Genomic DNA, 25083 nt, shown 5'->3' with positions numbered 1-25083 from the left:
CTCAAATTCCATACTAAAAGGAAAACGCACGAAATAACTACTATCCAAGCAATTCAGGGAATACAGCAACAGAAATGAATTTGCAAAACTAAAGGAGAAAAATAAACAAGGTAAAAGGAAAGGAGACCCACTTACTGATACCATCCATCTCTTCTGTTCTGGCGAAGTATCGGTTGCCTGCCTTATCCCTACCCGCCAAAGTTCAAACTTAAGACCTGTAACCACACAAGGGTTATTTGAAAGAATGTTTTTGTTATCTTAACTCAAAGGTATTACAAGTATTTATATACAAACCAAGCAATTAATTCCCAACTACTTTATTCCCAACTACTTCCTTAAATGCTAACTACTAACTACATCTAATTATTGCTGTAACACTCCCCCTCAAGCTGGAGCATAGATATTTATCATGCCCAGCTTGTTACAAATATAATTGACTCGAGTTCCTGGTAAAGCCTTGGTGAATACATCTGCTAATTGACTTCCGGTTCTGACATGTGGAGTTGTGATTGTACCATCCTCCAACTTCTCTCGAGTAAAATGACAGTCAACTTCTATATGCTTTGTTCTTTCATTAAACACATAGTTATTTGCAATATAGATAGCTGCTTTATTATCACAATATAACTTCATTGGTTTTATCTGGTCAAACCCAATTTCGCCAAGTAGACGACGTAACCACACAAGTTCACATGTAGCCTGTGCCATAGCTCGGTATTCAGATTCTGCACTGGATCTAGAAACTACACTTTGCTTCTTACTCTTCCATGAAACAAGATTTCCCCCAACAAATACACAGTACCCAGTAGTAGAGCGTCTGTCTGATAGATCTCCAGCATAGTCTGCATCGGTGAAGCCTTCTGCGATGTGATGTCCATGATTTTGATATAACAAGCCTCGTCCAGGAGCTCCCTTTAGATACCTCAGGATGTGAGTAACTGCATCCCAATGCGTTGTCCTAGGTGAGGACATGAATTGACTTACCACACTCACAGGAAATGAAATGTCAGGACGAGTAATTGTGAGATAATTCAGTTTGCCAACAATTCTCCTGTATTTCTCAGGTTCTTTGAGTAGATCACCATCATCAGACTTCAACTTCACATTGGGCACCATTGGAGCATCACAAGTCTTTCCCTCAATTAGACCTGCATCTTTCAACATATCTAAACAATATTTTCTCTGATTTAAACAAATCCCTTTCCTACTGCGAGATACCTCTATTCCCAAGAAGTATTTCAAAGGACCAAGATCCTTTGTCTGGAAGCGAGTACCAAGTAACTCCTTCAACTCCTTAATCCGAGCAATAGCACTTCCTGTAATTATGATATCATCAACATACACAACCAGTAGAATGCATCCAGAGCTAGAACTGAAGTAGAAAACAGAGGGATCATAAGCACTTCTATGTAAGCCGAATTCCATTACAGCGGCACTGAATTTACCAAACCATGCATGGGGAGATTGCTTCAAACCATACAAAGACTTTCTTAATCTGCACACCTTTCCAGACTCCCCCTGAGCAACAAATCTAGGAGGTTGCTCCATATAAACCTCTTCATTCAGGTCACCATGCAAGAAATCATTTTTAACGTCCAGTTGATGAAGCTCCCAATTGTAAGTGGCAGCTAAAGAAATGAACAGACGGACAGAAGTGAGTTTGGCAACAGGAGAGAAAGTATCGAAGTAATCAATATCATAAGTCTGAGCATAGCCTTTAGCAACCAAGCGAGCCTTCACCCGAGCAACAGTACCATCAGGATTCATTTTAACAGTCCAGATCCACCGAGCACCAATCTTCTTCCTATCTGTTGGTAAGTCCACAAGGTCCCAAGTGTGATTTTGTTCGAGTGCTTTCAGTTCTTCTTTCATTGCCTTTAGCCAATCAGGATGAGCCATAGCCTCTGAAACGGATTTTGGAACCGCAATGGAATCTAAGGTAGCTACAAAACACTTGGAACGGGGTGATAAGGCATTATAAGAAACAAAGGAGGAGATAGGGTAAGTGCAAGACCTTGTACCTTTCCGAAGGGCAATAGGGAGATCAAGACTAGGTTCAGATGAAGGTGGAGGATCTGGAGCCGAAACAGATGAGGTATCATTGGTGACTGGTCCTAGAGCAGGTGCCATAACCGCAGGCTGTACACGCCTAGAATAAACATGACGAATAGGAGGACGAGAGATAACCTGTTCACTTACAGTATAGATCAAAAAATCATCATCAGATGTATCAACAGAAAAAGAGGGTGAAGGGGAAGATGGACGGAAGAAAGGCGTATTCTCAAAGAACGTGACATCGGCTGACACAAGATAGCGCCCCAAGGATGGAGAGTAACAACGGTACCCTTTCTGACTTCGAGAATATCCCAAAAAGACACACTTGGGAGATTTGGGGTCAAGTTTGGAGACTTGAGGACGAATATCGTGTACAAAACAAGTACACCCAAAAATACGAGGGGCAAGAGAAAATAAAGATTGAGAAGGAAACAGGATAGAGTATGGAATCTGACCCTACAGAACAGCGGAAGGCATACGATTGATGAGGTAACAGGCAGTGGAAACAGCATCTACCCAAAAAACTTTCGGGACTTGCATTTGGAACATGATAGCCCGAGTGACTTCAAGTAAATGACGATTCTTCCTTTCAGCTACACCATTCTGTTGTGGGGTAACAACACATGACGTTTGATGAATAATACCATGTTGTGAAAGGTACGACTGAAAAGTACTGGATAAGTGTTCTTTGGCATTGTCACTTCGCAAAATACAGATATTTTTATTAAATTGAGTTTTAATCTCAGCATGAAAAGCACAAAAAACAGTAAATAAATCTGAACGGTGCTTCAAATGATAAAGCCATGTAACTCGAGAAAAATCATCCACAAAAGTCACAAAATAACGATAACCAAGTTTAGAAACAATAGGGCAAGGACCCCACACATCAGTGTGAACTAAATCAAAGACAGACTCAACACGTTTATTTATTCGAGGAGAATATGGGACTCGATGGTGTTTAGCAAACTGACATGCTTCACACTCCAAAATAGAGTTCCTTGGAAGACTGGGACACATTTTCTGCAAGACAGGAAGAGATGGATGACCAAACTGACAATGAAGCTGCAACAAAGAGGAGCTTGTACAGGCAATTGGTCTTGGCACCGCTTCAGTGGAGTCAAGAACATACAACCCATTCACCAGTTTCCCTCTACCAATATTCTGTTTCGTCCCAAGATCCTGAAAAAGGCAATAATTTGGAAAGAAAACAACACAACAATTAAGGGCTTTGGTGAGTTGACTAACAGATAACAGATTAAAAGGGAATTGAGAAAGACATAAAACAGAGGATAAAGAGATTTTGGAGGTAGGTTGAGCAGTTCCATGACCATTTACAAGAGCGGTGGCTCCATTAGCTAAAGTAACAGATGGCAGATTGACATTAGTATCAAAAGAAGAAAGAATACCTGTGTTACCAGTCATGTGATCGGTAGCACCAGAATCAATAACCCAACTACGGGATGAGGTGGAGAGACAAGCAGCCCGATTACCTGTATCAGCCAATGTAGTAGTAATGGACTGGGAGGCACCATGATCAAGAGACAGCTGCTGAAGTCGAGCATATTCATCAACAGAGATAGTGACAGTAGGAGTAGAAGACGAAGATTGAAGGGATGGTAGGATACCATCACCAGCGGCAATGTGAGCAAACTTTCAATTGTTACTTTTCTGAGGCCGACCATGAAGCTTCCAACAATTCTTCTTAATGTGTCCTTCTTTGCCACAATGATGGCATACTTGAAGACCACTTTGAGAGATACGGTGAGTAGTGGAATTCTGAGGACCACTTTGAACTCCATGTGTCGCATTGCTCACCAGAGCCATTGTCTCTTGAGACACCACATCAGACGTCTTTTCAATATCCCTACACACGGGAAGAAGTCGACCATAGAGGTCAGCAAAGGAGGGAAGTGTCCCACTGGTCAATATCTGGATGCGTGCTATCTCAAATTCAGGACCAAGACCCTCCAGAAATCCAAGAACAAATATACGATCATCATCCTCTTGCATCTGCTTAACATCGGCTGTCATAGGAAAACGAGTTCGCTTCTCCTCACAAATCTGCTTACATTCATTATAATACTGAAAGAAGGTGCGACCCTTTCTCTGAGGACGATAATATGAAGACAGCAAGTTATGAATATGAGTCAAGTCTTGTTTACTAGCATACATAGACTCTAAGTATTCCCACATTTCTTTGACAGTATCACAATGAGTCACAATGTCATCAATAGTAGAGTCCAAAGTATTCTGAATCAGATTAAAAAGTTTATAGTCTACCATCATCCATTTCTTCCTACTTCCCTGCTCATCTCTAGGTGGAGGATTATTACTCAAATGATCCCCCAAATCGACACTATTAATGTACCGAGTAATAGTACGTTTCCACTGAGTGTAATCCTTAACTCCAGTCAATTTTCTATCCGTAATTTGAGTGGTACCAACAGTAATTTCAGTCATGACTTTCTTATTTTTTCCTCAGTCATTGTCAATCCAAGCAAATGACAATTACCACAAAAATTCAATTAACAGTAAATGCACTACTGTTAACCAAGATAAAGATAAAGTAGAGCAAATATTGTCAACCTTAATTGAAAAGAAAAGATATCAGATCAGAAATATGGGTCTAACCAAACACAAGCCGGAGTTACCACAAGGAATGAGACTGACCGGAATTACCACAACCAGAAACTGACCACACAGACTGACCGGAATTTCAGAGGCGAGGCTGGGAGAGGAAGAACGGCGGCGAACGGAGCAGCCACGCGCCCTCACGCGCCGGCGAGTGGGCGGCGCGTCGGAAGACGAGGCGGCGTATGAGCCCTACGCGCGACTCTTCTGGCTGCCGGAAAGTTGCGACTCGGCAGATCGGCGGCAGGGGAATCCGATGGAGGGGGCGGTGAGATAAACGGAGATGTTGGAAAACTCGACTTCCAACCCGGACCACCGTTAACCAGTTCAAACTCAGAGACATGATTTACTAAAGCCAAAAATGCTCTGATACCATGTAACCACACAAGGGTTATTTGAAAGAATGTTTTTGTTATCTTAACTCAAAGGTATTACAAGTATTTATATACAAACCAAGCAATTAATTCCTAACTACTTTATTCCCAACTACTTCCTTAATGCTAACTACTAACTACATCTAATTATTACCGTAACAAGACCCAACCATGCTGCAATTTCTTCTTGAATGGTTTTCAGGTCAACAGTCTGAGTCACCTTTGCCCAAGTCAACACTTTAAAAACTCCATCTCGTTTGACTTCATTGATTAGATGCTGAGTAGCTAGCGTGGTTTTGCCAACACCTGACATTCCATACACTCCAATCAAATTGAAGTCAACATTCTTCAATGCTCCCACAATATTCATTCAGAACAACAGTTCTTGACTCCAAGGCCTCATAGTCTTTCGGAGGCTCTAATTCCTGGACATCCAGAAGATATGAAATTTCATTGATGGAGCTCCTTTCTCCTTGAACTTCAGCAACAGTTGGTGTGTGTTTCTTGGCTTTTCTGCTGAATCGGTAACGCGTCTTCAAATTAGGACATAAACCGATGAAGCAGCTCCTATTGGCAGTCTCATGGTCTTCCATAATCTTCTCTGCCAAATTAATAGCATCATCCGCACGCTGAAACCAATTCGTTACAACATCTTCAATTAGTTCTCCATTTCTTCTGCACGCTTTTTTCATCTGCTGAAGTTTTCAAGACAGGTGTTTCTTCTACAGGGATACTGATGCTCACTAATCCTGAATCTTCCGTTTTAAAGGTACCTTCATTCCAGGCATTTGAACCCATTGAAGAGCACTTCCAGTAGATTTGAAAGAAACTCCGTTAAAGTCTTTTCTGCAATGGACAAGTCTCAAAATATAAAGCCTGAATTCAATATTCCAAACGAACACAAAAAACACAAGAATAAAGTCGTGATAATGCACCGTAATAGAAAAAGGCCCAACAACGATATCCCCACTAACCCTGCAGGGGATGCTGAGGTGTCAAGTGGTGTTAGCTGCTTGTCAGCTGTGATTCACAACTTGTATATTTGGTTACAGGCGTTGCCTGCAACAAAAACAACCATTCTAATGTATAATTTCTATACAACTCACTATTAATTTAATCAAAAGCATTCATATGTTCACTTGGTTGCTGACACCACCAATTACATTAAACAAATGCAATTGATGTCTAGTCCCAAGATTAATAGAGTGGAAAATAAAAAATGCAGTTTCAAAGATTTTATCTTTTTGCTTTAATCACCCACTCCACTATAATCAATCAAGCTATCAAGCTTATAATAAAAGGAACACTAAAAATGCAGTGATAAATGTTCAAGTTCATATTCATTTTTACCATCTGGATATGTTAACCAGTTTAAAATGTGAAAACTATATCAGTCCTAATGGGGAAGATCAAGCAAAATATACTAGTCCTAATGGGAAGATCAAGAGAAATATTAAGCACTTAGACTACCATAATAAGACTGCATTATCATTGATCAACAAAGATCTTAAAACACAAGATAACGCCATTAACTATTGAATCTGCATAAAAAATTTATTAGGAAAACCTTTTAACATGAATACATTTTAAAACAAATGAAACTATAAATATAAGCAAGTAGAGAGAAAGCACATATGGCTGATCCTGCATACCAGTTTCATCTTCAATTTTTCTCCTAATAGCACCAAGTGGACCAAGTAGCTGATGAAGAGCATCATTGCTGAACTTAAATATAGTTGCATCATGTTCTGTTAGAGAACTAGTCATGTTCTATTAGATTAAAGTTTAAAGAACAGAGGATTAATTAATGAGTAAGGGTTTAGATTCAACATAAGCATATGGGTAAATACCCCACATACACCCAAGACGAGATTTGAATGAAAAAGGTCTTATCTCTCTCCAAATGATAATTATGTCATTGTGCTTTGGTGGATTCCTCCATCTCTCCCTCATATGTCCCTTTCATCACATTTTCACTACATCCAACTTCCTATACAAGTCCTCATTTTATTTCCAGAATTGTGCACTACTTCTATCCTTTTTTTTACCAAAATATGTAAGTGTTTTCAATTGAGTCCAAATTGATTTCCCAAAAGATATCTAAAAAAACAGATAATGACTCAAAAGCCATTAAAATCAAAGGTAGTTAATCCTCAAATGTGTATAAAGATAGAGGGAATAATTTCAAGTTTTTTCAAATAAATAGAAAATGCAATACAATAAGAACTTGTTCATTACAATCCACACTAGCATTTAGAAGCATGAAATTAGACCTTTCTATTCATGTTGCTAATCAGCTCCAAATGTTGTTCATAGATTAGCCTTTCATCATTGAATGACTTGGACAATCAGAAAATGATGCTTTATTGTCTTATACAGAACATAAGACATTGTGATTATCCATCAAGAATAAATGACGAAAGAACAATCTGTAACCATTTGATGATGCGAACCCACGAGGAACGGTGCCTCGAAAACCCGACAACTAGATTTGATTCCCAAGAAAGCTAACGAATCAGGGTTGGATAGAAAAGAACCTTTGTAAAACAGAGTTACAAAGACCCAATCCCAATCTCCAACAACCAAGAATACGATCCGAATGATAAATTGAGACGGAAGAAAACCCCTGCAAAACGAAGTTGCAAAGATCCAATCCCTAGTCTAACTAACAAGGATTCGATTCCGAATTGTTCAGTTGTAGTGCTCCAAAGAACACAAGAGAAACCCTCTCAAGAGAAGAAATTCCAAACTTTAATTTTGATGATAATCGATGTCTGCCGTTACAATCCAAGGGAAAGCTATAAATACCTAACCTAAATCTAATTAGTTTTTGGACGTAATAGTCCTTACAATAAAATAAGGAATGAAATAGGAAGTTAAGGGTATATTGGTAACCTTCCTAATTATTAAATAAAAACATAAGCCGATATCTGTTAAGCCGTGCCCACGTCAATTTCCAGGCCACTTTTGTTATGAAGAAACAGAAGCCGATATCTGTTAAGCCGTGCCCACGTTAATTTCCATGCCACTTTTGTTATGGAGAAACAGAGGCCAAAGTTGTCTAAGCCGTGCCCACACCTTAGGAAACTTCCGAAATTGTTGTTAAATCCTTGAGAACAACGCCAATCAATCTTGAACATTCTCATGTGAGTCCGAATGCTCCAATTGACCTCCGTATTCACATCTCATGCAACTTGAAAGAGATATGACAATTAATGGACCATTAATTTCAGAAACTACGCTTTTATCCGCGACGTCCATCACTTGGACCATATATGATTGAAGCTCCTCTTCAAACTGTCTGGCTCTTGCTCGGGTAATAGGTCCATCGGGAAGCTTTAATTGAGTGATGTGAGATCCCAAGTTTGAGCTCTGATTTCCATTTTCAGCACTACAACTGAACAATTCGGAAGCGAATCCTTGTTAGTTAGACTATGGATTGGGTCTTTGCAACTTCGTTTTGCAGGGGTTTTCTTCCGTCTCAATTTATCATTCGGATCGTATTCTTGGTTGTTGAAGATTGGGATTGGGTCTTTGTAACTCTGTTTTACAAAGGTTCTTTTCTATCCAACCCTGATTCGTTAGCTTTCTTGGAAATCAAATCTAGTTGTCGGGTTTTCGAGGCACCGTTCCTCGTGGGTTCGCATCAGTTTGGTATCAGAGCCGAGCTCTAACTTTTCAGGTTTTACCTATCTGTTTCTTTTCTTTGATTTTTTTTATTTATTTTTTTCTTTATTGGTTTCATCAAATTGAAATTAGGGTTCATATTTGATTTAGGGATTAAAGTTGATTCATTGATTACATATCAACCTATCCTGCTTTCCTAAGTTTTCCGAAAAAAAAAAATCAAAAAAATAATCTGTGCTTCAGCTAACCAATTCTAGTTTGTTGAAGGTATCGAAAAAAAGAGTTGTTGTGGAATTGAATTAAGATTTCAATTCAAAAAAAACAAAAACAAAAGTTGTAGTGGAATTGAACTCAAATTCAATTCAAAAAAAAAACAACAAAAAAAAAAGTAAAGCAACATAAAAAAAAAAAAATAGTGGTTTGAAAAAAGAGAGGCTAGTTGTACTAAATAATTGGCATTCCTATTAGACAGTTATTGTTTTGTTCTATTATTTCGTATCGTCATTTTTTTGGTCATCGACTTGTTTATCTGCGATCCGTTCTTGTTTATCGTTTTGCTTCCTAGGTTGTAGGATTTAATTCCGGTTTGGACTTTCAGGGTTTTGAAACTGAATTTTATTCTATTGAGTGCTTTAAAGAGCACAATAAGAGAAATCGAGTGGTAAAAGGCAACGAGTGGTGAGCGTATCAGAGTGAAAAGCCAAAGAATTGAGCGAAACACCGAGAGGATTGTGAGCTTGGATTAATTTTTCTTGTGTTTGTTCAACGTTATCTGTTTGGTTTTGTTTCCTTTTCTGTGTAGAGAAAAAAAATGGCGGAGGAACGAGTATTGACATTGTTAAACCGGTTAATGGAGCGTATGGATGTGATTGAGGAGAATCATAGAGTTGCTTTGCTGAAGAAGCACGCAACGTCGAAGAACAAAATCGACGTGATAACCGGGATAGACAAGTTTGGCAACATGAGGGACAAGACAGAGGTCTTGGGAATGTGAAGCTGAAGATTCCTTCATTCAATGGTAAGGATGATCCTGAATCTTACCTAGAATGGGAGAAAAGAATTGAACTCCTATTTGATTGTCATAATTATTCTGAGGAGAAGAAAGTGAGGGCAGCAGTGATTGAGTTCACAGACTATGCATTAGTTTGGTGGGATCAGCTTGTGACCTCTAGATTTAGAAGTAGAGAGCCACAAATTGACACGTGGGGTGAGATGAAAGCCGTTATGAGGAAGCGTTTTGTTCCTAATGATTACTATGATGGCCTATACAGAAAATTGCAATCCCTTCGACAAGGCTCTAAGAGCGTAGATGCTTACTACAAGGAGATGGAAATGGCAATGTTGAGAGCCGATGTAGTGGAAGATCGGAGAGCTACCAAGTCTCGATTTTTTGCTGGCCTTAATCGGGACATAGCCAATATTTTCGAATTTCAGCATTGTGTGGATTTGGAAGACATGGTACATGCCTCAAAGACAGCAGAACGCCAACTTAAGGAGAGGAAGGAAGTTCGAACCTACAATGGGGGTTCCTCATCTACCAACTCTAATTGGAAGAACCGTTGGGGAAGTCAAGAGAGGGGAAGCAGAAATCCATCCAAGTTTGATAAACCCACACCTAAGACAGACTCCGCTGACAAGAACAAGCAGAAGGTAGAGGAAAAGCCGAGAGCAAGTAAAATTCAATGTTTCAAATGCTTAGGCTTCGGGCACATAGCTTCTGAATGCACGAATAGAAGAGCTATGGTGATGAGAGGAGGTGCAGTGGTCACTGATAGTGAGAGTGAGTGTGAGGTAGATGAAGATGAAGGGGAATTTGATTCTGATGAGGTAGACGGCTACACTAAAGCCGAGAGGGGAGAATCACTAGTCATCTTACGACTATTGAATGCTCAAATGAAGATTGCCGAAGATAAGAAACAACGGGAAAATATTTTCCACATTCGATGTCTCGTGCAAAGCAAGGTATGTAGTGTGATTATTGATAGTGGTAGTTGTGCTAATGTAGCTAGTACTACTTTGGTAGAGAAGTTAGGATTGCCAGTAAGAAAGCACCCACATCCTTATAAATTGCAATGGTTAAATGATTGTGGGGAAATAAAGGTTAATAAGCAAGTTTTAGTGTCACTCAAGATTGGGCAATACCAAGATGATTTGCTTTGTGATGTAGTTCCTATGCAAGCCGGTCATATTTTGCTAGGTAGACCATGGCAGTTTGATAAAAATGCTATGCATTTAGGGAGAAAGAATCAATATAGTTTTATGCATGATGGAAGGAAAATTATTCTCGCTCCCTTGACACCAGAAGAGGTCTATGAGGACCAAATTAAGCTCAGAGACTGCAGCGGGGCTGTTTCTAACAAGGCACCTGAGTCCGTTGATAAACAGAGAGATTTGAGAGAAAAGCATGATCAGAAGAGTGATGGTAAGGGGGACTTAGGGAGAGAAAAGCCAAATCTGAAAAAAAGAGAGATAATTGATATTGATGTGGCCAAGGAGCGAGTGAGTCGAGGTAAAAATAGTTCTGAGAGTTTAAAAGGAGAGGGGCCACATGCAAAAGGAGAGTCAAGAGAGAATAACAGTGTGGGGTGGAGTAAGGTCAATTTCTTTGCAAAATCCAGTGAGGTTAAGTATGCTCTTTCTATGAATAAGCCTGTGTTATTACTTATTTATAAAGAGGCGTATGTAAATCAAGCTGACAATGTCCTGCCTAGTTCTTGTGTCCCTCTTTTGCAGGAGTATCAAGATGTGATGCCTGAAGACTTGCCTGAAGGGTTTCCACCTATTCGAGGCATCGAACACCAGATCGACTTAGTACCTGGAGCAGTTATCCCTAACCGTCCAGCTTACCGGTGTAATCCTGAGGAGACTAAGGAATTACAACGCCAAGTGGAAGAGTTGCTTGCTAAGGGATACGTGAGAGAGTCGATGAGTCCATGTGCTGTTCCTGTGCTTCTCGTGCCTAAGAAGGATGGGAGCTGGAGAATGTGTGTTGATTGTCGAGCCGTCAACAACATAACGGTAAAGTATCGTCATCCTATCCCTAGGTTAGATGATATGTTGGATGAATTACATGGAGCTTTAGTGTTTAGTAAGATAGATTTAAAAAGCGGATACCATCAGATTAGAATGAGAGAAGGGGATGAATGGAAAACTACTTTTAAAACTAAACATGGTTTGTATGAATGGCTCGTTATGCCTTTTGGTCTAACTAATGCACCATCAACTTTTATGCGCTTAATGAATCATGTGTTGTGTGTATTAATAGGCAAATTTGTGGTAGTTTACTTTGATAATATATTGGTGTATAGTAAGTCATTAGAAGAGCATATAGGTCATTTGAAAAGTGTCTTTGATGTGCTTAGAAAGGAAAAATTGTATGCTAACATGTCTAAGTGTTCTTTTTGCACGGATCGAATTGTTTTTCTTGGTTATATCGTGACTGCTAAGGGAATTGAAGTAGATGAGGAAAAGGTAAGGGCAATTCGTGATTGGCCTGCACCTAGTAATGTGTCTGAGGTGCGAAGCTTTCATGGCTTAGCATCATTTTACAGACGATTTGTGAGGGACTTTAGCACTTTAGCTGCTCCCCTTACAGAGGTGATTAAAAAGACGGTTGGATTCTCATGGGGGGTAGCACAGGAGAATGCTTTTAATATTCTGAAAGATAAATTATGTTCTGCTCCTGTCCTTGCATTACCTAACTTTGAGAAAGCGTTTGAGATTGAATGTGATGCCTCTGGCATAGGTATTGGTGATGTTTTGATGCAGGATAAACAACCGATCGCTTTCTTTAGCGAAAAGCTGAGTGGGGCTGCACTTAATTACCCCACATATGACAAAGAGCTATACGCTCTAGTGAGGGCATTGGAGACATGGCAACACTACCTTTGGCCCAAAGAGTTTGTCATTCATTCTGACCATGAGTCCCTGAAGCATCTCAAGGGACAAGGGAAATTAAACAGGCGGCATGCTCGGTGGATGGAATTCATTGAAACTTTTCCTTATACCATCCAGTACAAGCAAGGTAAGGAAAATGTGGTGGCCGATGCACTATCGCGCAGGTATGTTCTCTTAACTTCATTAACTACTAAGCTCTTGGGATTTGAACATCTTAAAGAGTTGTATCATGGTGATGTTGATTTTGGTGACATTTACTCTTTGTGTGGTAAGTCTGTTGTGGACAAGTTCTATATACTTGATGGGTTTTTGTTTCGTGAGAATAGACTTTGTGTCCCACAATGTTCATATAGAGAATTACTTGTTAAGGAAGCTCATAGTGGTGGTTTAATGGGCCATTTTGGGGTTACAAAAACTTTAGATATTCTGCATGAACATTTTTTTTGGCCGAAAATGCGTAGAGATGTCAATAGGTTTTGTTCCAGGTGCATCACTTGTAAAAAGGTCAAATCTAAGGTTTTATCTCAAGGTCTTTACACACCATTACCTGTACCTACGGAGCCTTGGGTAGATATCTCCATGGATTTTATTGTAGGGTTACCTAGGACAAAGAAAGGTCGTGATTCTATCTTTGTCGTAGTTGATAGGTTTAGTAAGATGGCACATTTCATTCCTTGTCATAAAACCGATGATGCTACTAATGTTGCTGATCTTTTCTTTCGTGAGGTTGTTGAGTTACATGGAGTCCCTAAGACTATAGTATCCGATCGAGATGCCAAGTTTTTGAGTCATTTTTGGCGTGTTTTATGGAGTCGACTAGGTACTAAGCTTTTATACTCTACAGCTTGTCATCCCCAAACGGATGGACAGACTGAGGTTGTTAACCGAACCCTTGGTCAAATTTTTCACACAGTAGTCGGTAAAAATCTTAAGAGTTGGGAAGAATGTTTGCCTATGGTTGAATTTGCATATAATCGTAGCATTCATTCATCTACTTTGTTTTCACCATTTGAGATTGTTTATGGACTTAACCCTCTTACTCCTATGGATTTGTTACCTTTGCCTGTGGATGCGAGGTCTAGTACAGATGGCGTTGGAAAGGCTGAGTTAGTGCAATCCATTCATGAGAAGGTTCGCAAGCATATTGAAGCGAAGAATCGACGGGTTGCTTCAAAAGTGAATCGACATCGTAAACGAGTTGTGTTTGCTCCCGGTGATTTAGTGTGGGTGCATTTTCGAAAGGAACGATTTCCTGGACTTCGTAAAAATAAGCTACAACCTCGAGGCAATGGACCATTTCGAGTTTTGCAGCGAGTGAATGATAATGCCTACAAGATTGACCTGCCTGGTGATTATAATGTTTCTGCTACTTTTAATGTTTCTGATCTATCCTTTTATGATGCAGATACTGATTCGAGGTCGAATCCTCTTGAGGAGGGAGGGAATGATGAAAATGGAAATCAGAGCTCAAACTTGGGATCTCACATCACTCAATTAAAGCTTCCCGATGGACCTATTACCCGAGCAAGAGCCAAACAGTTTGAAGAGGAGCTTCAATCATATATGGTCCAAGTGATGGACGTCGCGGATAAAAGCGTAGTTTCTGAAATTAATGGTCCATTAATTGTCATATCTCTTTCAAGTTGCATGAGATGTGAATACGGAGGTCAATTGGAGCATTCGGACTCACATGAGAATGTTCAAGATTGATTGGCGTTGTTCTCAAGGATTTAACAACAATTTCGGAAGTTTTCCTAAGGTGTGGGCACGGCTTAGACAACTTTGGCCTCTGTTTCTCCATAACAAAAGTGGCATGGAAATTAACGTGGGCACGGCTTAACAGATATCGGCTTCTGTTTCTTCATAACAAAAGTGGCCTGGAAATTGACGTGGGCACGACTTAACAGATATCGGCTTCTGTTTTTATTTAATAATTAGGAAGGTTACCAATATACCCTTAACTTCCTATTTCATTCCTTATTTTATTGTAAGGACTATTACGTCCAAAAACTAATTAGATTTAGGTTAGGTATTTATAGCTTTCCCTTGGATTGTAACGGCAGACATCGATTATCATCAAAATTAAAGTTTGGAATTTCTTCTCTTGAGAGGGTTTCTCTTGTGTTCTTTGGAGCACTACAACTGAACAATTCGAAATCGAATCCTTGTTAGTTAGACTAGGGATTGGGTCTTTGCAACTTCGTTTTGCAGGGGTTTTCTTCCGTCTCAATTTATCATTCGGATCGTATTCTTGGTTGTTGGAGATTGGGATTGGGTCTTTGTAACTCTGTTTTACAAAGGTTCTTTTCTATCCAACCCTGATTCGTTAGCTTTCTTGGGAATCAAATCTAGTTGTCGGGTTTTCGAGGCACCGTTTCTCGTGGGTTCGCATCATTTGAGATCACCTACATGTATTCTATTTGGTCAATCTTTATAACAAGAAGAAACTCTAGACTGAAATTTGATTTTTAATGAATCAAATTTCAATATATCTGAATTAGCATCTCGGAAAAGAACACTAACATGCATAAAATTTCAAACCATTAATAGAAGGAAACATTGGAAAGTCAGACAGTGTCAACATAGTATTTTAAGGATTCCTAGCCATTCACCACAAATATTTTATAAATGCAAACACGGGTATAAACTAAGGAAGCAAATTACAATTGTTGTCAGAATTTCGCAATTTCTTATGATTGCACAAAAGCTATTTTTCTAAAGCATGATTATCATCTTATTTTATCAATTAAATTTTATCATTTACCAACAGCATCACTTTTGTTCCCAACAAGGACAATATTTAGATCACTTCTCATTCCGTTCTTACCTCCTCAATCACTTACAAGTGTGCAGAAATGATTCCCTATCTACATACACTAATCCTCCGGGCAATGATCACTTCTCATTCCGTTCTTACCTCCTCAATCACTTACAAGTGTGCAGAAATGATTCCCTATCTACATACACCAATCCTCAAGGCAATTTATAAACTTGTTATCATATTACACCCACTACCTTCAAAACAAACACACCAAAATTATGAAGACACCATTTTATCTTACCATCTTTCCAAACACAATAAAATACTACATAATTCATTACATTCATTTCCCTTTAACATACCATACATGACATGAATAATAACACTTCAACCAAACAAAAGCTGTCTCTCTATTAAAAAGGAAGACACATGTGGAACTTCTTTGTAAATCAAACATCTATAACTCCTTTAGAATTTAAATTGAAACATAATATCAAGCACCATGGCCAAACTAAGTCACTGTGTTTTTCAGTTCAAAATGAGAAGTGGTGAATTGTAAGATATGAAAGTTGCAGAGAAATATTGACCATACTCAGCGAAGTTCTTACCTCTGTTGAAAATCAATTTTCACTCTCAATAGAATTCTTCTTTGCAGCTTCTAACTCTTGCTTCTTAGCTAAAGCCCATTCTTCATTTCTATTCTGCTTCTTCAACACAAACTCTAGGACGCCACCTTCAATTCCTCCCTACGCATCTCTCTTTTCCTTAGAGACGGCTGTGAGCTCTGTTACTCAGTTCTGGAGATCAAACCCTAACCTCTTCAACACACCCCCAAATAAATAGGAGAGAAATTAGCAGCGACAGAGGGCGAAGAATGCATCCAACGGGGATGGCCAGAGATGGAAATCTGATATGGACGGCAGGAGTTGGTGACAGATTTCAGAGATTTTGGGTTTCTATTTCAATTTTGGCTCTGAAAATAAGAAAGGGGGAGAAGTGAAAAGAATAAAATGGGTACTATTCCCGCTTACTTCTTTTTTTTGGATTTCTACATTAGGTTTGTACTAGTTTTAGACTCGTGCTTTGCACGGTTTGTTTATTTGGTTTCGTCATTGTATAAATATCTACAAATTTACATATTAAAACTTTAATAAATATATAAAGTATTTGCTTTAAAAAAAATTAAAATTTAGTATAATAAATTTTTAATTTATGGTGCACTAAATTATTGAAGAATAATGAATAACTCAGTCATTATTGAATATATTTTTTTCAAACTATACCTGGAACTTTAATAACCATGATTACAAATTGCCTTTCAAACTTGAGAACTGATATGGATTTTTTCTAATGAAAATATTTGGCTCTTGAGAATAACAAATTTGGCCTAAAAGAGCTAATGAACATGAACATAGATTGAATAGTTACTCAGATAATGTAATTTTATTTATAACTGAAAGTATATGAAAATTCTTTCTCCACACTAACTAATTCATTCAATGCTATTATTCTAATTCAAATAAAAAGCTCAAGAGATAATTCGTTGTTTCTAATTATAATATTATTACATTTTTCCATATACTTTATTAGTTGTCAATTATTATATTACGTTTTGCTCATGGGAAAAAATGTCAAAAATAACTGAAAGATAACAAATTAAAAGGATAAGGCAACAAATAAAAACAAATTATAATTTAGAAGAAGTCTTCATCAACAAATGTATCTAATAAACTTTTTCATGTATTGGAATTGAAGCAATCCCAGGCAATTGCCGCATAAATTTCAAAAAATTAAAAATTAAACAATGTCAATAAAGATGCAATAGTTATACATGTATACAAAAGCAAAATATGTCCGGCAGAGACGGTCTACGAAATTGGTGAGAGAACACCAATTTCACGTTACATACAGAGCAAGAGAATGGAGAGTTTACAAATAAACCAACCTTTAACCTTTGAAAGTTTGAGGGGTTGAAGACCCTGATTGTAATATACCTGCCCAAAACATCTCTGTAAAAGTCAATTTTTGTACTCTCCAAATTAACACAATTTGCATTAAGTACATGTTGAGGTCACATTATTACAATTTGCAATAGGTACATATTGAGATCTTAACATGCAGTTCTGAATTAAATAACTGGTATTGTAAGATTATTCAATTGAAATGTGAGTGTTTTATACGTTCTTCATATATACAGTTTTAGACCCGTGCTGTGCACAAAACCCAAAGAAGTGCTCACAAAGGATGAAATAATTCTACAAAAGGAAAAAACAAAGATACAATTTCATATTTTCAATAAATTTTCCAACATACATTATAACCTCAATATTTGAAAGAATCCCTTCAAACATACCTTGTGAAACTGAAAGATTGACAACAACATGACTAACCTTAGCGGCTGCATTGGCTATAGTGTCTCTGCCTAAACACCCACAACATGGTTTTGGACTCCTCCGGTAACACCAGAACTCTCTGTGTTTATGTTCGGTGAATCCGCAGGACTAATTCAAGAAGAAAATGATGGAAGATTGCCTACAAACTCATAATCAAATTGAAAGTAGAAAATTCAAGATTACCACTAATTTGTTCAATTATTCAAGGAAATAGAAAATAAGTACAACATTACAAACCAATGTGTCGCAGACTGATGAGCATTTCAATAAACAAAGAAAAGCAGGAAAGGAAAGATAGCTTACTGTAATAAAAATTTGCGGTTAGCATATAGAAAACCCCATTTGGAAGCCGCACGAATCAGAGAACGTCTGCTAGGGGAGATTGAATCCTGTCCTTGCCAACAAAAAAAAAAGGTAAAAAGAACAAATCAGGTACCTAATGAGTGAACTTGTCGAAATTGACAAAAATGAAGATTTTTTTACAGGCAAAACCGAAAATCCCAAACTCTGAACAATAGCCTATTATTGCCTCATACATTTAACAATTAACATCATGGGTTGCATAAATGTTAATCAAATTAAAAAAAACTCACCAACAGAAAAGGATTAATGGCAAAAGCAATCCAAATAATAAGTAGATTAAAAAGATAAAAACAAAGACTAATTTTGTATGCATCTGCTAGTGGATGATGAGAAATCAATTCTCTATATGGTCTTCACATTTGTTTAGAACCATTTCAAAAAATCTAAATCTAATTTGAATAATCCTCAAGCATGTTTCACTATTACAAATCTTTGCCATTACTAAAACGCAATAACTCATCCACAATGGTAGAAGCCCAAAAAAACTATTAGCTTTGCTTTAGAACCTAATAATATTAAACAATGAAAATCAAATAATTGGTTGAAGATTAATATTAAACATATCCATAATCAAGCATCTAATTAGATCTGCAAACCAGACATAATGAAACTGAACCTGTTTTTGGGTTTTTTTTCTGCACTTTTGAAACTCTTTTTGCTGGTTATAATAGCAAGATGAACACAACGTTGAAGTGAGGTCTGCAAAAACGCTGCAATACTGAGATACGCTGCAAATACGCTCCAAGAACAAAGCGTCTATCAACTATATACCAAAGTAAAAGTAAGGTACGGTACCATATTCTCCTTTACCACCAATTTAGAATAAAATCACAACTTAGCATAATAATGCCGCTTCCATGGAATGAAGTAAGCCTACTGCCAAGACAAATTTCTGCCAAAAATTAAGGACGAATAGAACAAACAGACATAATTGTCGTTGAGTAAAACCCCAATCAAAGTCCCGAAACCAAAAGCACTTAGCAATAAACCCCGGATTAAACTTGCAGAAAATAAGACCGCAATTACGCATTTATACTGGCTGAAGAGACAATAAGAAAGGAAATTCGAAAAATAAAAAACCTAACAAAAAAATAAAATTTAGCAGAAATTTATACCCCAAAAAAACTTTTGCAAATATCATCACCTGCATTAATCGGCTAGCAGAGTAACCCCAGAGACAGATGAAGAAGAAGAGAATCATAAAAATTCAAGAAACTCATACCGTAAAGCATCCAGTTTGGGAAAAATGACAGAAGAAATTAAAACCCTTGAGAACTGCAGTAGGGAAACGAAGAAGAAGAGTGGAACTCGTGAGAAAGCAATTCAAAGAGGATGGTTTTGCGGTTGATGTTTGTGTTGATAGATAACTGTTGATTTAAACTGTAATGTAATGTGAAGTGATTCAAATTATGATCGTGGATTAAATTATGTGGGAATAAATAAAATGAAAAATCTAAAAATATAGCATTTAGACACATCAGTAAAGATCACCTACCAATCTGACACGTGGTAAATTTGTTTACAGATTTAGTATATTGTATAGATAGATTCTCGCTTTCTAACTTCTTTTATGTTTTTTTATATTTAAATTATCACAAAATTAAATTTTATTATAATATATATTGTTATATATTTTTTTATTTATTGTTAACTTAAAATTATAGTAAAACGTAATAAGTAGAAATCGAATTGCGGATCGCTTGGCGGCGGCTGGGCACGAGGGGATGTTAGGTGTTTCCACCCTTTCTGATCCTCTTATCTATCTTTCTTCTCTCCTTTTAGAGGACAAAGTTGGGGTTAGCTTTCCTAGGCTGATCCCAGGTTAGCTTTTGTCTCGGTGTTGGTTTGTTTTCTTTCCTGTTTCTACCAAAAAAAAAATCGAACAAATTGTTTCTAAAAAACAGAAATTTAAGAAATTGTAATTTTAATTATTCTAAATACATGTGATTTAAAAAATTTGAGATACTAACCAATCGTTGGTTGGCGCAGTGGTAGCATGGGGCTGCGTTTGGTAGGGCGGTCTCAGGATCGATCCCCCACAATGGCGATTGGGAGGTATTTAAATACCGTAATCCTTGGACCCGCCCCGAATCCGGATTAGTCGGCCAATGTGGTTCGGATACCGGATGGTTTAACTAAAAAATTTGAGATACTAATTTACTTGTCACGAAATAAATATCTCGAAATAAATAATTTAATGTCACATGTAGAAAAATTCGGTGGCATAAGTTAAAAACACATAAATCAAGATAAAATTTAAATGTTTAGACCAAAAAACTATACTAAATTTTATTGAAAAACGAAAACGACACTTAAAAAAGAACAAAAATAATTATCTAAAACGACACTTATTTGAGAATGAAGGGAGTAAAATATTAAGAGGTAAGTTTTTAGGGTAAAGGGTGAAAGTAAAAAAAAAAAAATTAGAGGGAAAAGTAAAATAAAAATAGAGGGAATTTTAGAAAAAGAGTGGGAAAACAAAATTATTAAAATTTCCAACGACAAAAGTCGTTGGTAATATATGTCGTTGGTAAGTCATTTGTATTTTGTTGGTATATTCGTTTATGTTGTTGGTTAAATGATTTTGTATGTAAATCGTAGGTATGTTGTTTGTACTAACCACGACATATGTGTCGTTGGTAAATTGTCGTCAGTAAACTGTTATTTTCTTGTAGTGGTAGGCACCTGAAGCAGAATTTTTTGTTCTTTTTGAAGAACCTTGTGCTTTGTTTTTATCTGAAAACTCATGCCACTTAGGTTGTCCTTTGAGGATTTCCCAACAATGCATATAGGTAAATTTTTTATTACATCTTTGAGTAAATAGCTCATTAGCCTTACTAATTACATGTGCTTTATCGTGACCGCTTGGGTGGCTCTCCCTAATGGTAGTGTATGCTCCGTGAAAACCAGATACATCCTTACTAATTTTGTACCAATGACAAGAAGTTATTTGGTCATTCACATCAGGACCTTCCTTCTTCCACTGATTATAGTAACTTGCAATTTTCTTCCAATATTCCCTCCCCGCTTGAACTCCGCCTGTGAGGGTCACTTGGTGGCCTTTACAGCCGGTCCCAAGCCCGGACAAAGGAGGAGGGTTGCGGTAGCTTTGTGGCGGCCAGCGTAAAACTTAGCCACATCTTATGACATGAACCATAATATAAATACCGTTGGGGCGTTCCCTACTCAGCGACGCGCTGCACTTCCTAGACCCGGGTGTAGTGATAAATGTGCAAGGGTTGCTAGGTCGTCGCCCCGAAGCGGCGCGCCACCCCATGACCCGGGGGTGGTGTCAAATATGCAAGGGTTGCGGGTAAATAAGCTAGTCCATGGTAATGGTAGGGTTAGGGGTAAGGGTAGTAGGTTACGCTTTGGGACATGGAACATAGGTTCTTTGACAGGAAGATTAGCTGAAATTGTAGATGTTATGAAGAGGAGGAGAATAAATATATTATGCCTACAAGAAACCAAGTGGGTTGGAGCCAAGGCTAGAGAGATAGCTCATTGGGGTTATAAGCTTTGGTACTCAGGAAAGGATAAGGGTAGAAATGGAGTAGGTATTCTTATTGATAGGGAGTATATTGATGAGGTAGTAGCGGTGTCTAGGAAGAGCGATAGAATTATGAGTGTTAAGCTAGTGATAGGGGATGAGGTTGTGAATGTCATTAGTGCATATGCGCCACAAATAGGATTAGATGTGTCTATAAGACAATCTTTTTGGGATGACTTAGAGGAAGTGGTGCAACAGGTTCCTAGGGATGAAAAAATGGTACTAGGGGGTGATCTCAATGGACACGTGGGTTCTAGGCGAGATGGGTTTGAGAGTGTTCATGGAGGGTATGGCTTTGGAGATAAGAATGAAGCAGGAAATGATATTTTGGAATTCGCATCAGCCTATGACTTGAGTATCATGAACACATGGTTTATGAAGAGAACATCCCACTTAGTGACTTATCGGAGTGGCGGTAATGCGAGCCAAATTGACTTCTTCTTAGTAAGGAGTGCTTGGAGAAAGAGTTATATTGATTGTAAGGTGATCCCTGATGAGAGTACGACAACCCAACATAGAGTAGTGGTGCTAGATTTTCGAAGTAGGAAATGTATAAGAAAACAAACACCTCAAGTAGAGACTAAGATTAAGTGGTGGAAATTGCAAGGGGAAAATCAACAAAAATTTGTGGATGAGATGACCAAAAAAGATATTTGGACTTGCAATATGGATTCAGATATAGATTCGATATGGAATAAGATGGAGCATAGTATAAGGGAAGTAGCGAAGGAAGTTCTAGGGGAATCTAAAGGTAGCATGCCACCGGGTAAGGACACATCTTGGTGGACAGAAGAAGTACGACAAGCAGTAAAGAGTAAGAGAGAATCCTATAAACTATTGGGGAAATGTAGGAGTGACGAGAACTACGAAAAATACAAAGAGGCTAAAAGGGAAGTAAAGAAGGTCATACGAGATGCTAGAGCAAAGGTGAATCGGGATCTGTATACAAGATTGGATACGAAAGAAGGGGAAAGAGACATATATAGAATTGCTCGGATGAGAGATAGGAAGACGCGAGATCTCGGAAAAGTTAAATGTGTGAAGGATGTGGACCAGAAAGTCCTAGTTGGAGATAAGGATATCAAGGAACGATGGAGGTCCTATTTTGATGACTTATTTAATGGAGATCGCCAACAAGATGTTGGAGATATAAGTATCCATCACGATATGATAAATCATGAATGCCTGCGGAGAATTCAAAAGGGTGAAGTCAAAATGACATTAAGTAAGATGAAGTTGAAGAAAGCAGTAGGACCTGATGGCATCCCTATTGAGATTTGGAGATGTTTGGGAGAAAGAGAAATCGAATGGTTGACGACGTTCTTCAACAAAATTTGGAGAAACAATAAGATGCCATCAGAATGGAGGAAAAGTACCTTAATCCCTTTGTATAAGAACAAAGGCGATGTCCAAGATTGTGCCAACTATCGGGGAATCAAATTAATGAGTCACACTATGAAACTTTGGGAGCGAGTGATTGAACAAAGGCTAAGGAGGACGGTGAAGATCTCGGAAAACCAGTTTGGCTTTATGCCGGGAAGATCAACTATGGAAGCCATCCATCTAATGAGACAATTAATGGAGCACTATCGAAATAAGAAGAAAGACTTGCATATGGTTTTCATTGACTTGGAGAAAGCATATGATAAGGTACCAAGGGAAGTACTTTGGTGGGCCTTGACAAGGAAAGGCATTTCGCGGAAATATATTGACATCATAAAGGACATGTATGAGGGAGTATGCACGAGTGTACGTACTAGTGTTGGGAAGACTGAAGAGTTTCCTATTACGATTGGAGTGCATCAAGGTTCCGCACTAAGCCCATTTCTTTTTGCCATCGTTATGGATGAACTAACAAGTTCACTTCAAGATGGTATACCATGGTGCATGCTGTTTGCAGATGATATTGTGTTGGTTGATGAGACGAAAGAAGGAGTGGAGATGAAGTTGGAACTATGGAGGCAAACTCTAGAATCTAGAGGCTTTAAGTTGAGTCGAAGTAAGACAGAATATTTGGAGTGTAAGTTTAGCGGCCGTAGGAGTAGGGAGGCAGGGACAATCACCCTAGATGGGAGAGTTGTTCAGGCCTCGGATTGCTTCCGGTATTTAGGATCTATTATCCAAACGGATGGAGAAGTAGATGGAGATGTTGCTCATAGGATTAAAGCTGGTTGGTCGAAGTGGAAGAGTGCTACGGGTTTCCTTTGTGATCCCGGCATGCCTAATAGATTGAAGGGAAAATTCTACCGGACGGCAATTAGACCAGCATTGTTATATGGTACGGAGTGTTGGGCAGTGAAACACTGCCACATCCATAAGATGTCGGTGGCGGAGATGCGTATGTTGAGATGGATGTGTGGTCACACGAGAAAGGACCGGGTGCGTAATGAAATAATTAGGACAAAAGTAGGGGTCACATCTATTGAGAATAAAATGAGAGAAAACCGACTAAGGTGGTTTGGCCATGTGAGACGTAGAGCGCTTGATGCGCCGGTTAGGAGAACCGAAGAGTGGCAAAGGGATGTAGTGGTGAGGGGTAGGGGAAGACCTAAGCAAACTTGGAGGAGGGTGATCGAGAGTGATATGAGTTTATTGGGAATTGAGGAAAATATGGTAGTGGATAGGACGGAGTGGAGGGAGCGAATCTGTGTCGCTGACACGACTTGATTTTCACGGTTTTATATGATGGTTCATGTTAGCCGACCCCGAATCATTTCGGGACTAAGGCTTTGTTGTTGTTGTTGTTGTTATTCCCTCCCCGCTTGATCTATGCCCATAATTGGATCTGTGGTTATTATCAGCCAACTGGCATAAATGTACATCACGTACATTGGTCCACTTCATTTTCATTGATTTTTTATTGTTTGCATTTGGTTCCCGAACTATTGGAACTTTAGACTCCGTAACGGAACCGATGTTCGGAGATTCGTCTGGCATGGTCGACGATCCGAAACTGTCTCTTCTCGTATTTTCAGGAACTGTATATGGTTCTTGAGGATACGGGGTACGAGGAAAGTATCCCGACATCACCGACTGATTACCTACTGCAATCGCTGGCTGACTATAACTGTTTGGATTATAGTATAACGGATGAGTCGTGGAATATGACCTGTGAGGATCATATTGAATATTTCGTGGAATAGGTCGGATTGGAGGACTTTATGAGCTTGTATTTTCGGTGTTTTGATAATTTGCAACGTATGAGAAATATTGACTGTATTCATCATGAGAATCCATTGAAAAATAAATATAAAGAGTGAAAGAAGATTGAAAAATATTGTGGTTTATTTATGGTTAAATTGTATGTATTTATACAATTTTTTAAAAAAATTACCGTTTGAATTGTTTGAATTTTTCAAAGAATATAACCGTTTGAATTTTTTACCGTTTGTGATGGAAAATAAAAATTGGAGCCGTTGGTGCTAAATATTA

General features: G+C 38.3%; 1 protein-coding gene and 2 long non-coding RNA genes across 11 annotated transcripts; 1 reads left to right on the top strand and 2 right to left on the bottom strand.

The window, feature by feature from the left end:
- Positions 1–4925: 4925 nt before the first annotated feature.
- Positions 4926–6842, bottom strand: LOC136224634 (uncharacterized). Its single transcript, XR_010686530.1, has 3 exons — positions 6713–6842; positions 5996–6119; positions 4926–5906 (listed from the first exon to the last, which is right to left on the bottom strand). It is a non-coding gene; the product is annotated as an uncharacterized lncRNA (long non-coding RNA).
- A 2656-nt stretch (positions 6843–9498) lies between these two features.
- On the top strand, positions 9499–14294 carry LOC136222788 (uncharacterized). The gene is made up of 6 exons (XM_066010510.1): positions 9499–9513; positions 9573–12194; positions 12285–12711; positions 12940–12979; positions 13568–13932; positions 13990–14294. The coding sequence occupies exons 1-6, from the start codon at positions 9499–9501 to the stop codon at positions 14292–14294; spliced, it is 3774 nt and encodes a 1257-aa protein (XP_065866582.1).
- A 608-nt stretch (positions 14295–14902) lies between these two features.
- LOC136224630 (uncharacterized) lies at positions 14903–19507 on the bottom strand. 9 transcript variants are annotated; one of them, XR_010686523.1, is made up of 6 exons: positions 18718–19507; positions 18042–18127; positions 17736–17884; positions 17291–17339; positions 15954–16318; positions 14903–14989 (listed from the first exon to the last, which is right to left on the bottom strand). It is a non-coding gene; the product is annotated as an uncharacterized lncRNA (long non-coding RNA). The 9 variants fall into 9 exon arrangements; XR_010686521.1 differs by lacking the exon at positions 14903–14989 and adding an exon at positions 15235–15599; XR_010686522.1 differs by lacking the exon at positions 14903–14989 and adding an exon at positions 15235–15595.
- Positions 19508–25083: the final 5576 nt, after the last annotated feature.

This window comes from Euphorbia lathyris, chromosome 3 (assembly GCF_963576675.1).
Source record: "Euphorbia lathyris chromosome 3, ddEupLath1.1, whole genome shotgun sequence".
NCBI classification, from domain to species: domain Eukaryota; kingdom Viridiplantae; phylum Streptophyta; class Magnoliopsida; order Malpighiales; family Euphorbiaceae; genus Euphorbia; species Euphorbia lathyris.
The sequence above is the reverse complement of the archived record's forward strand: the minus strand, read 5'-3'. Positions and strand labels throughout refer to the sequence as shown.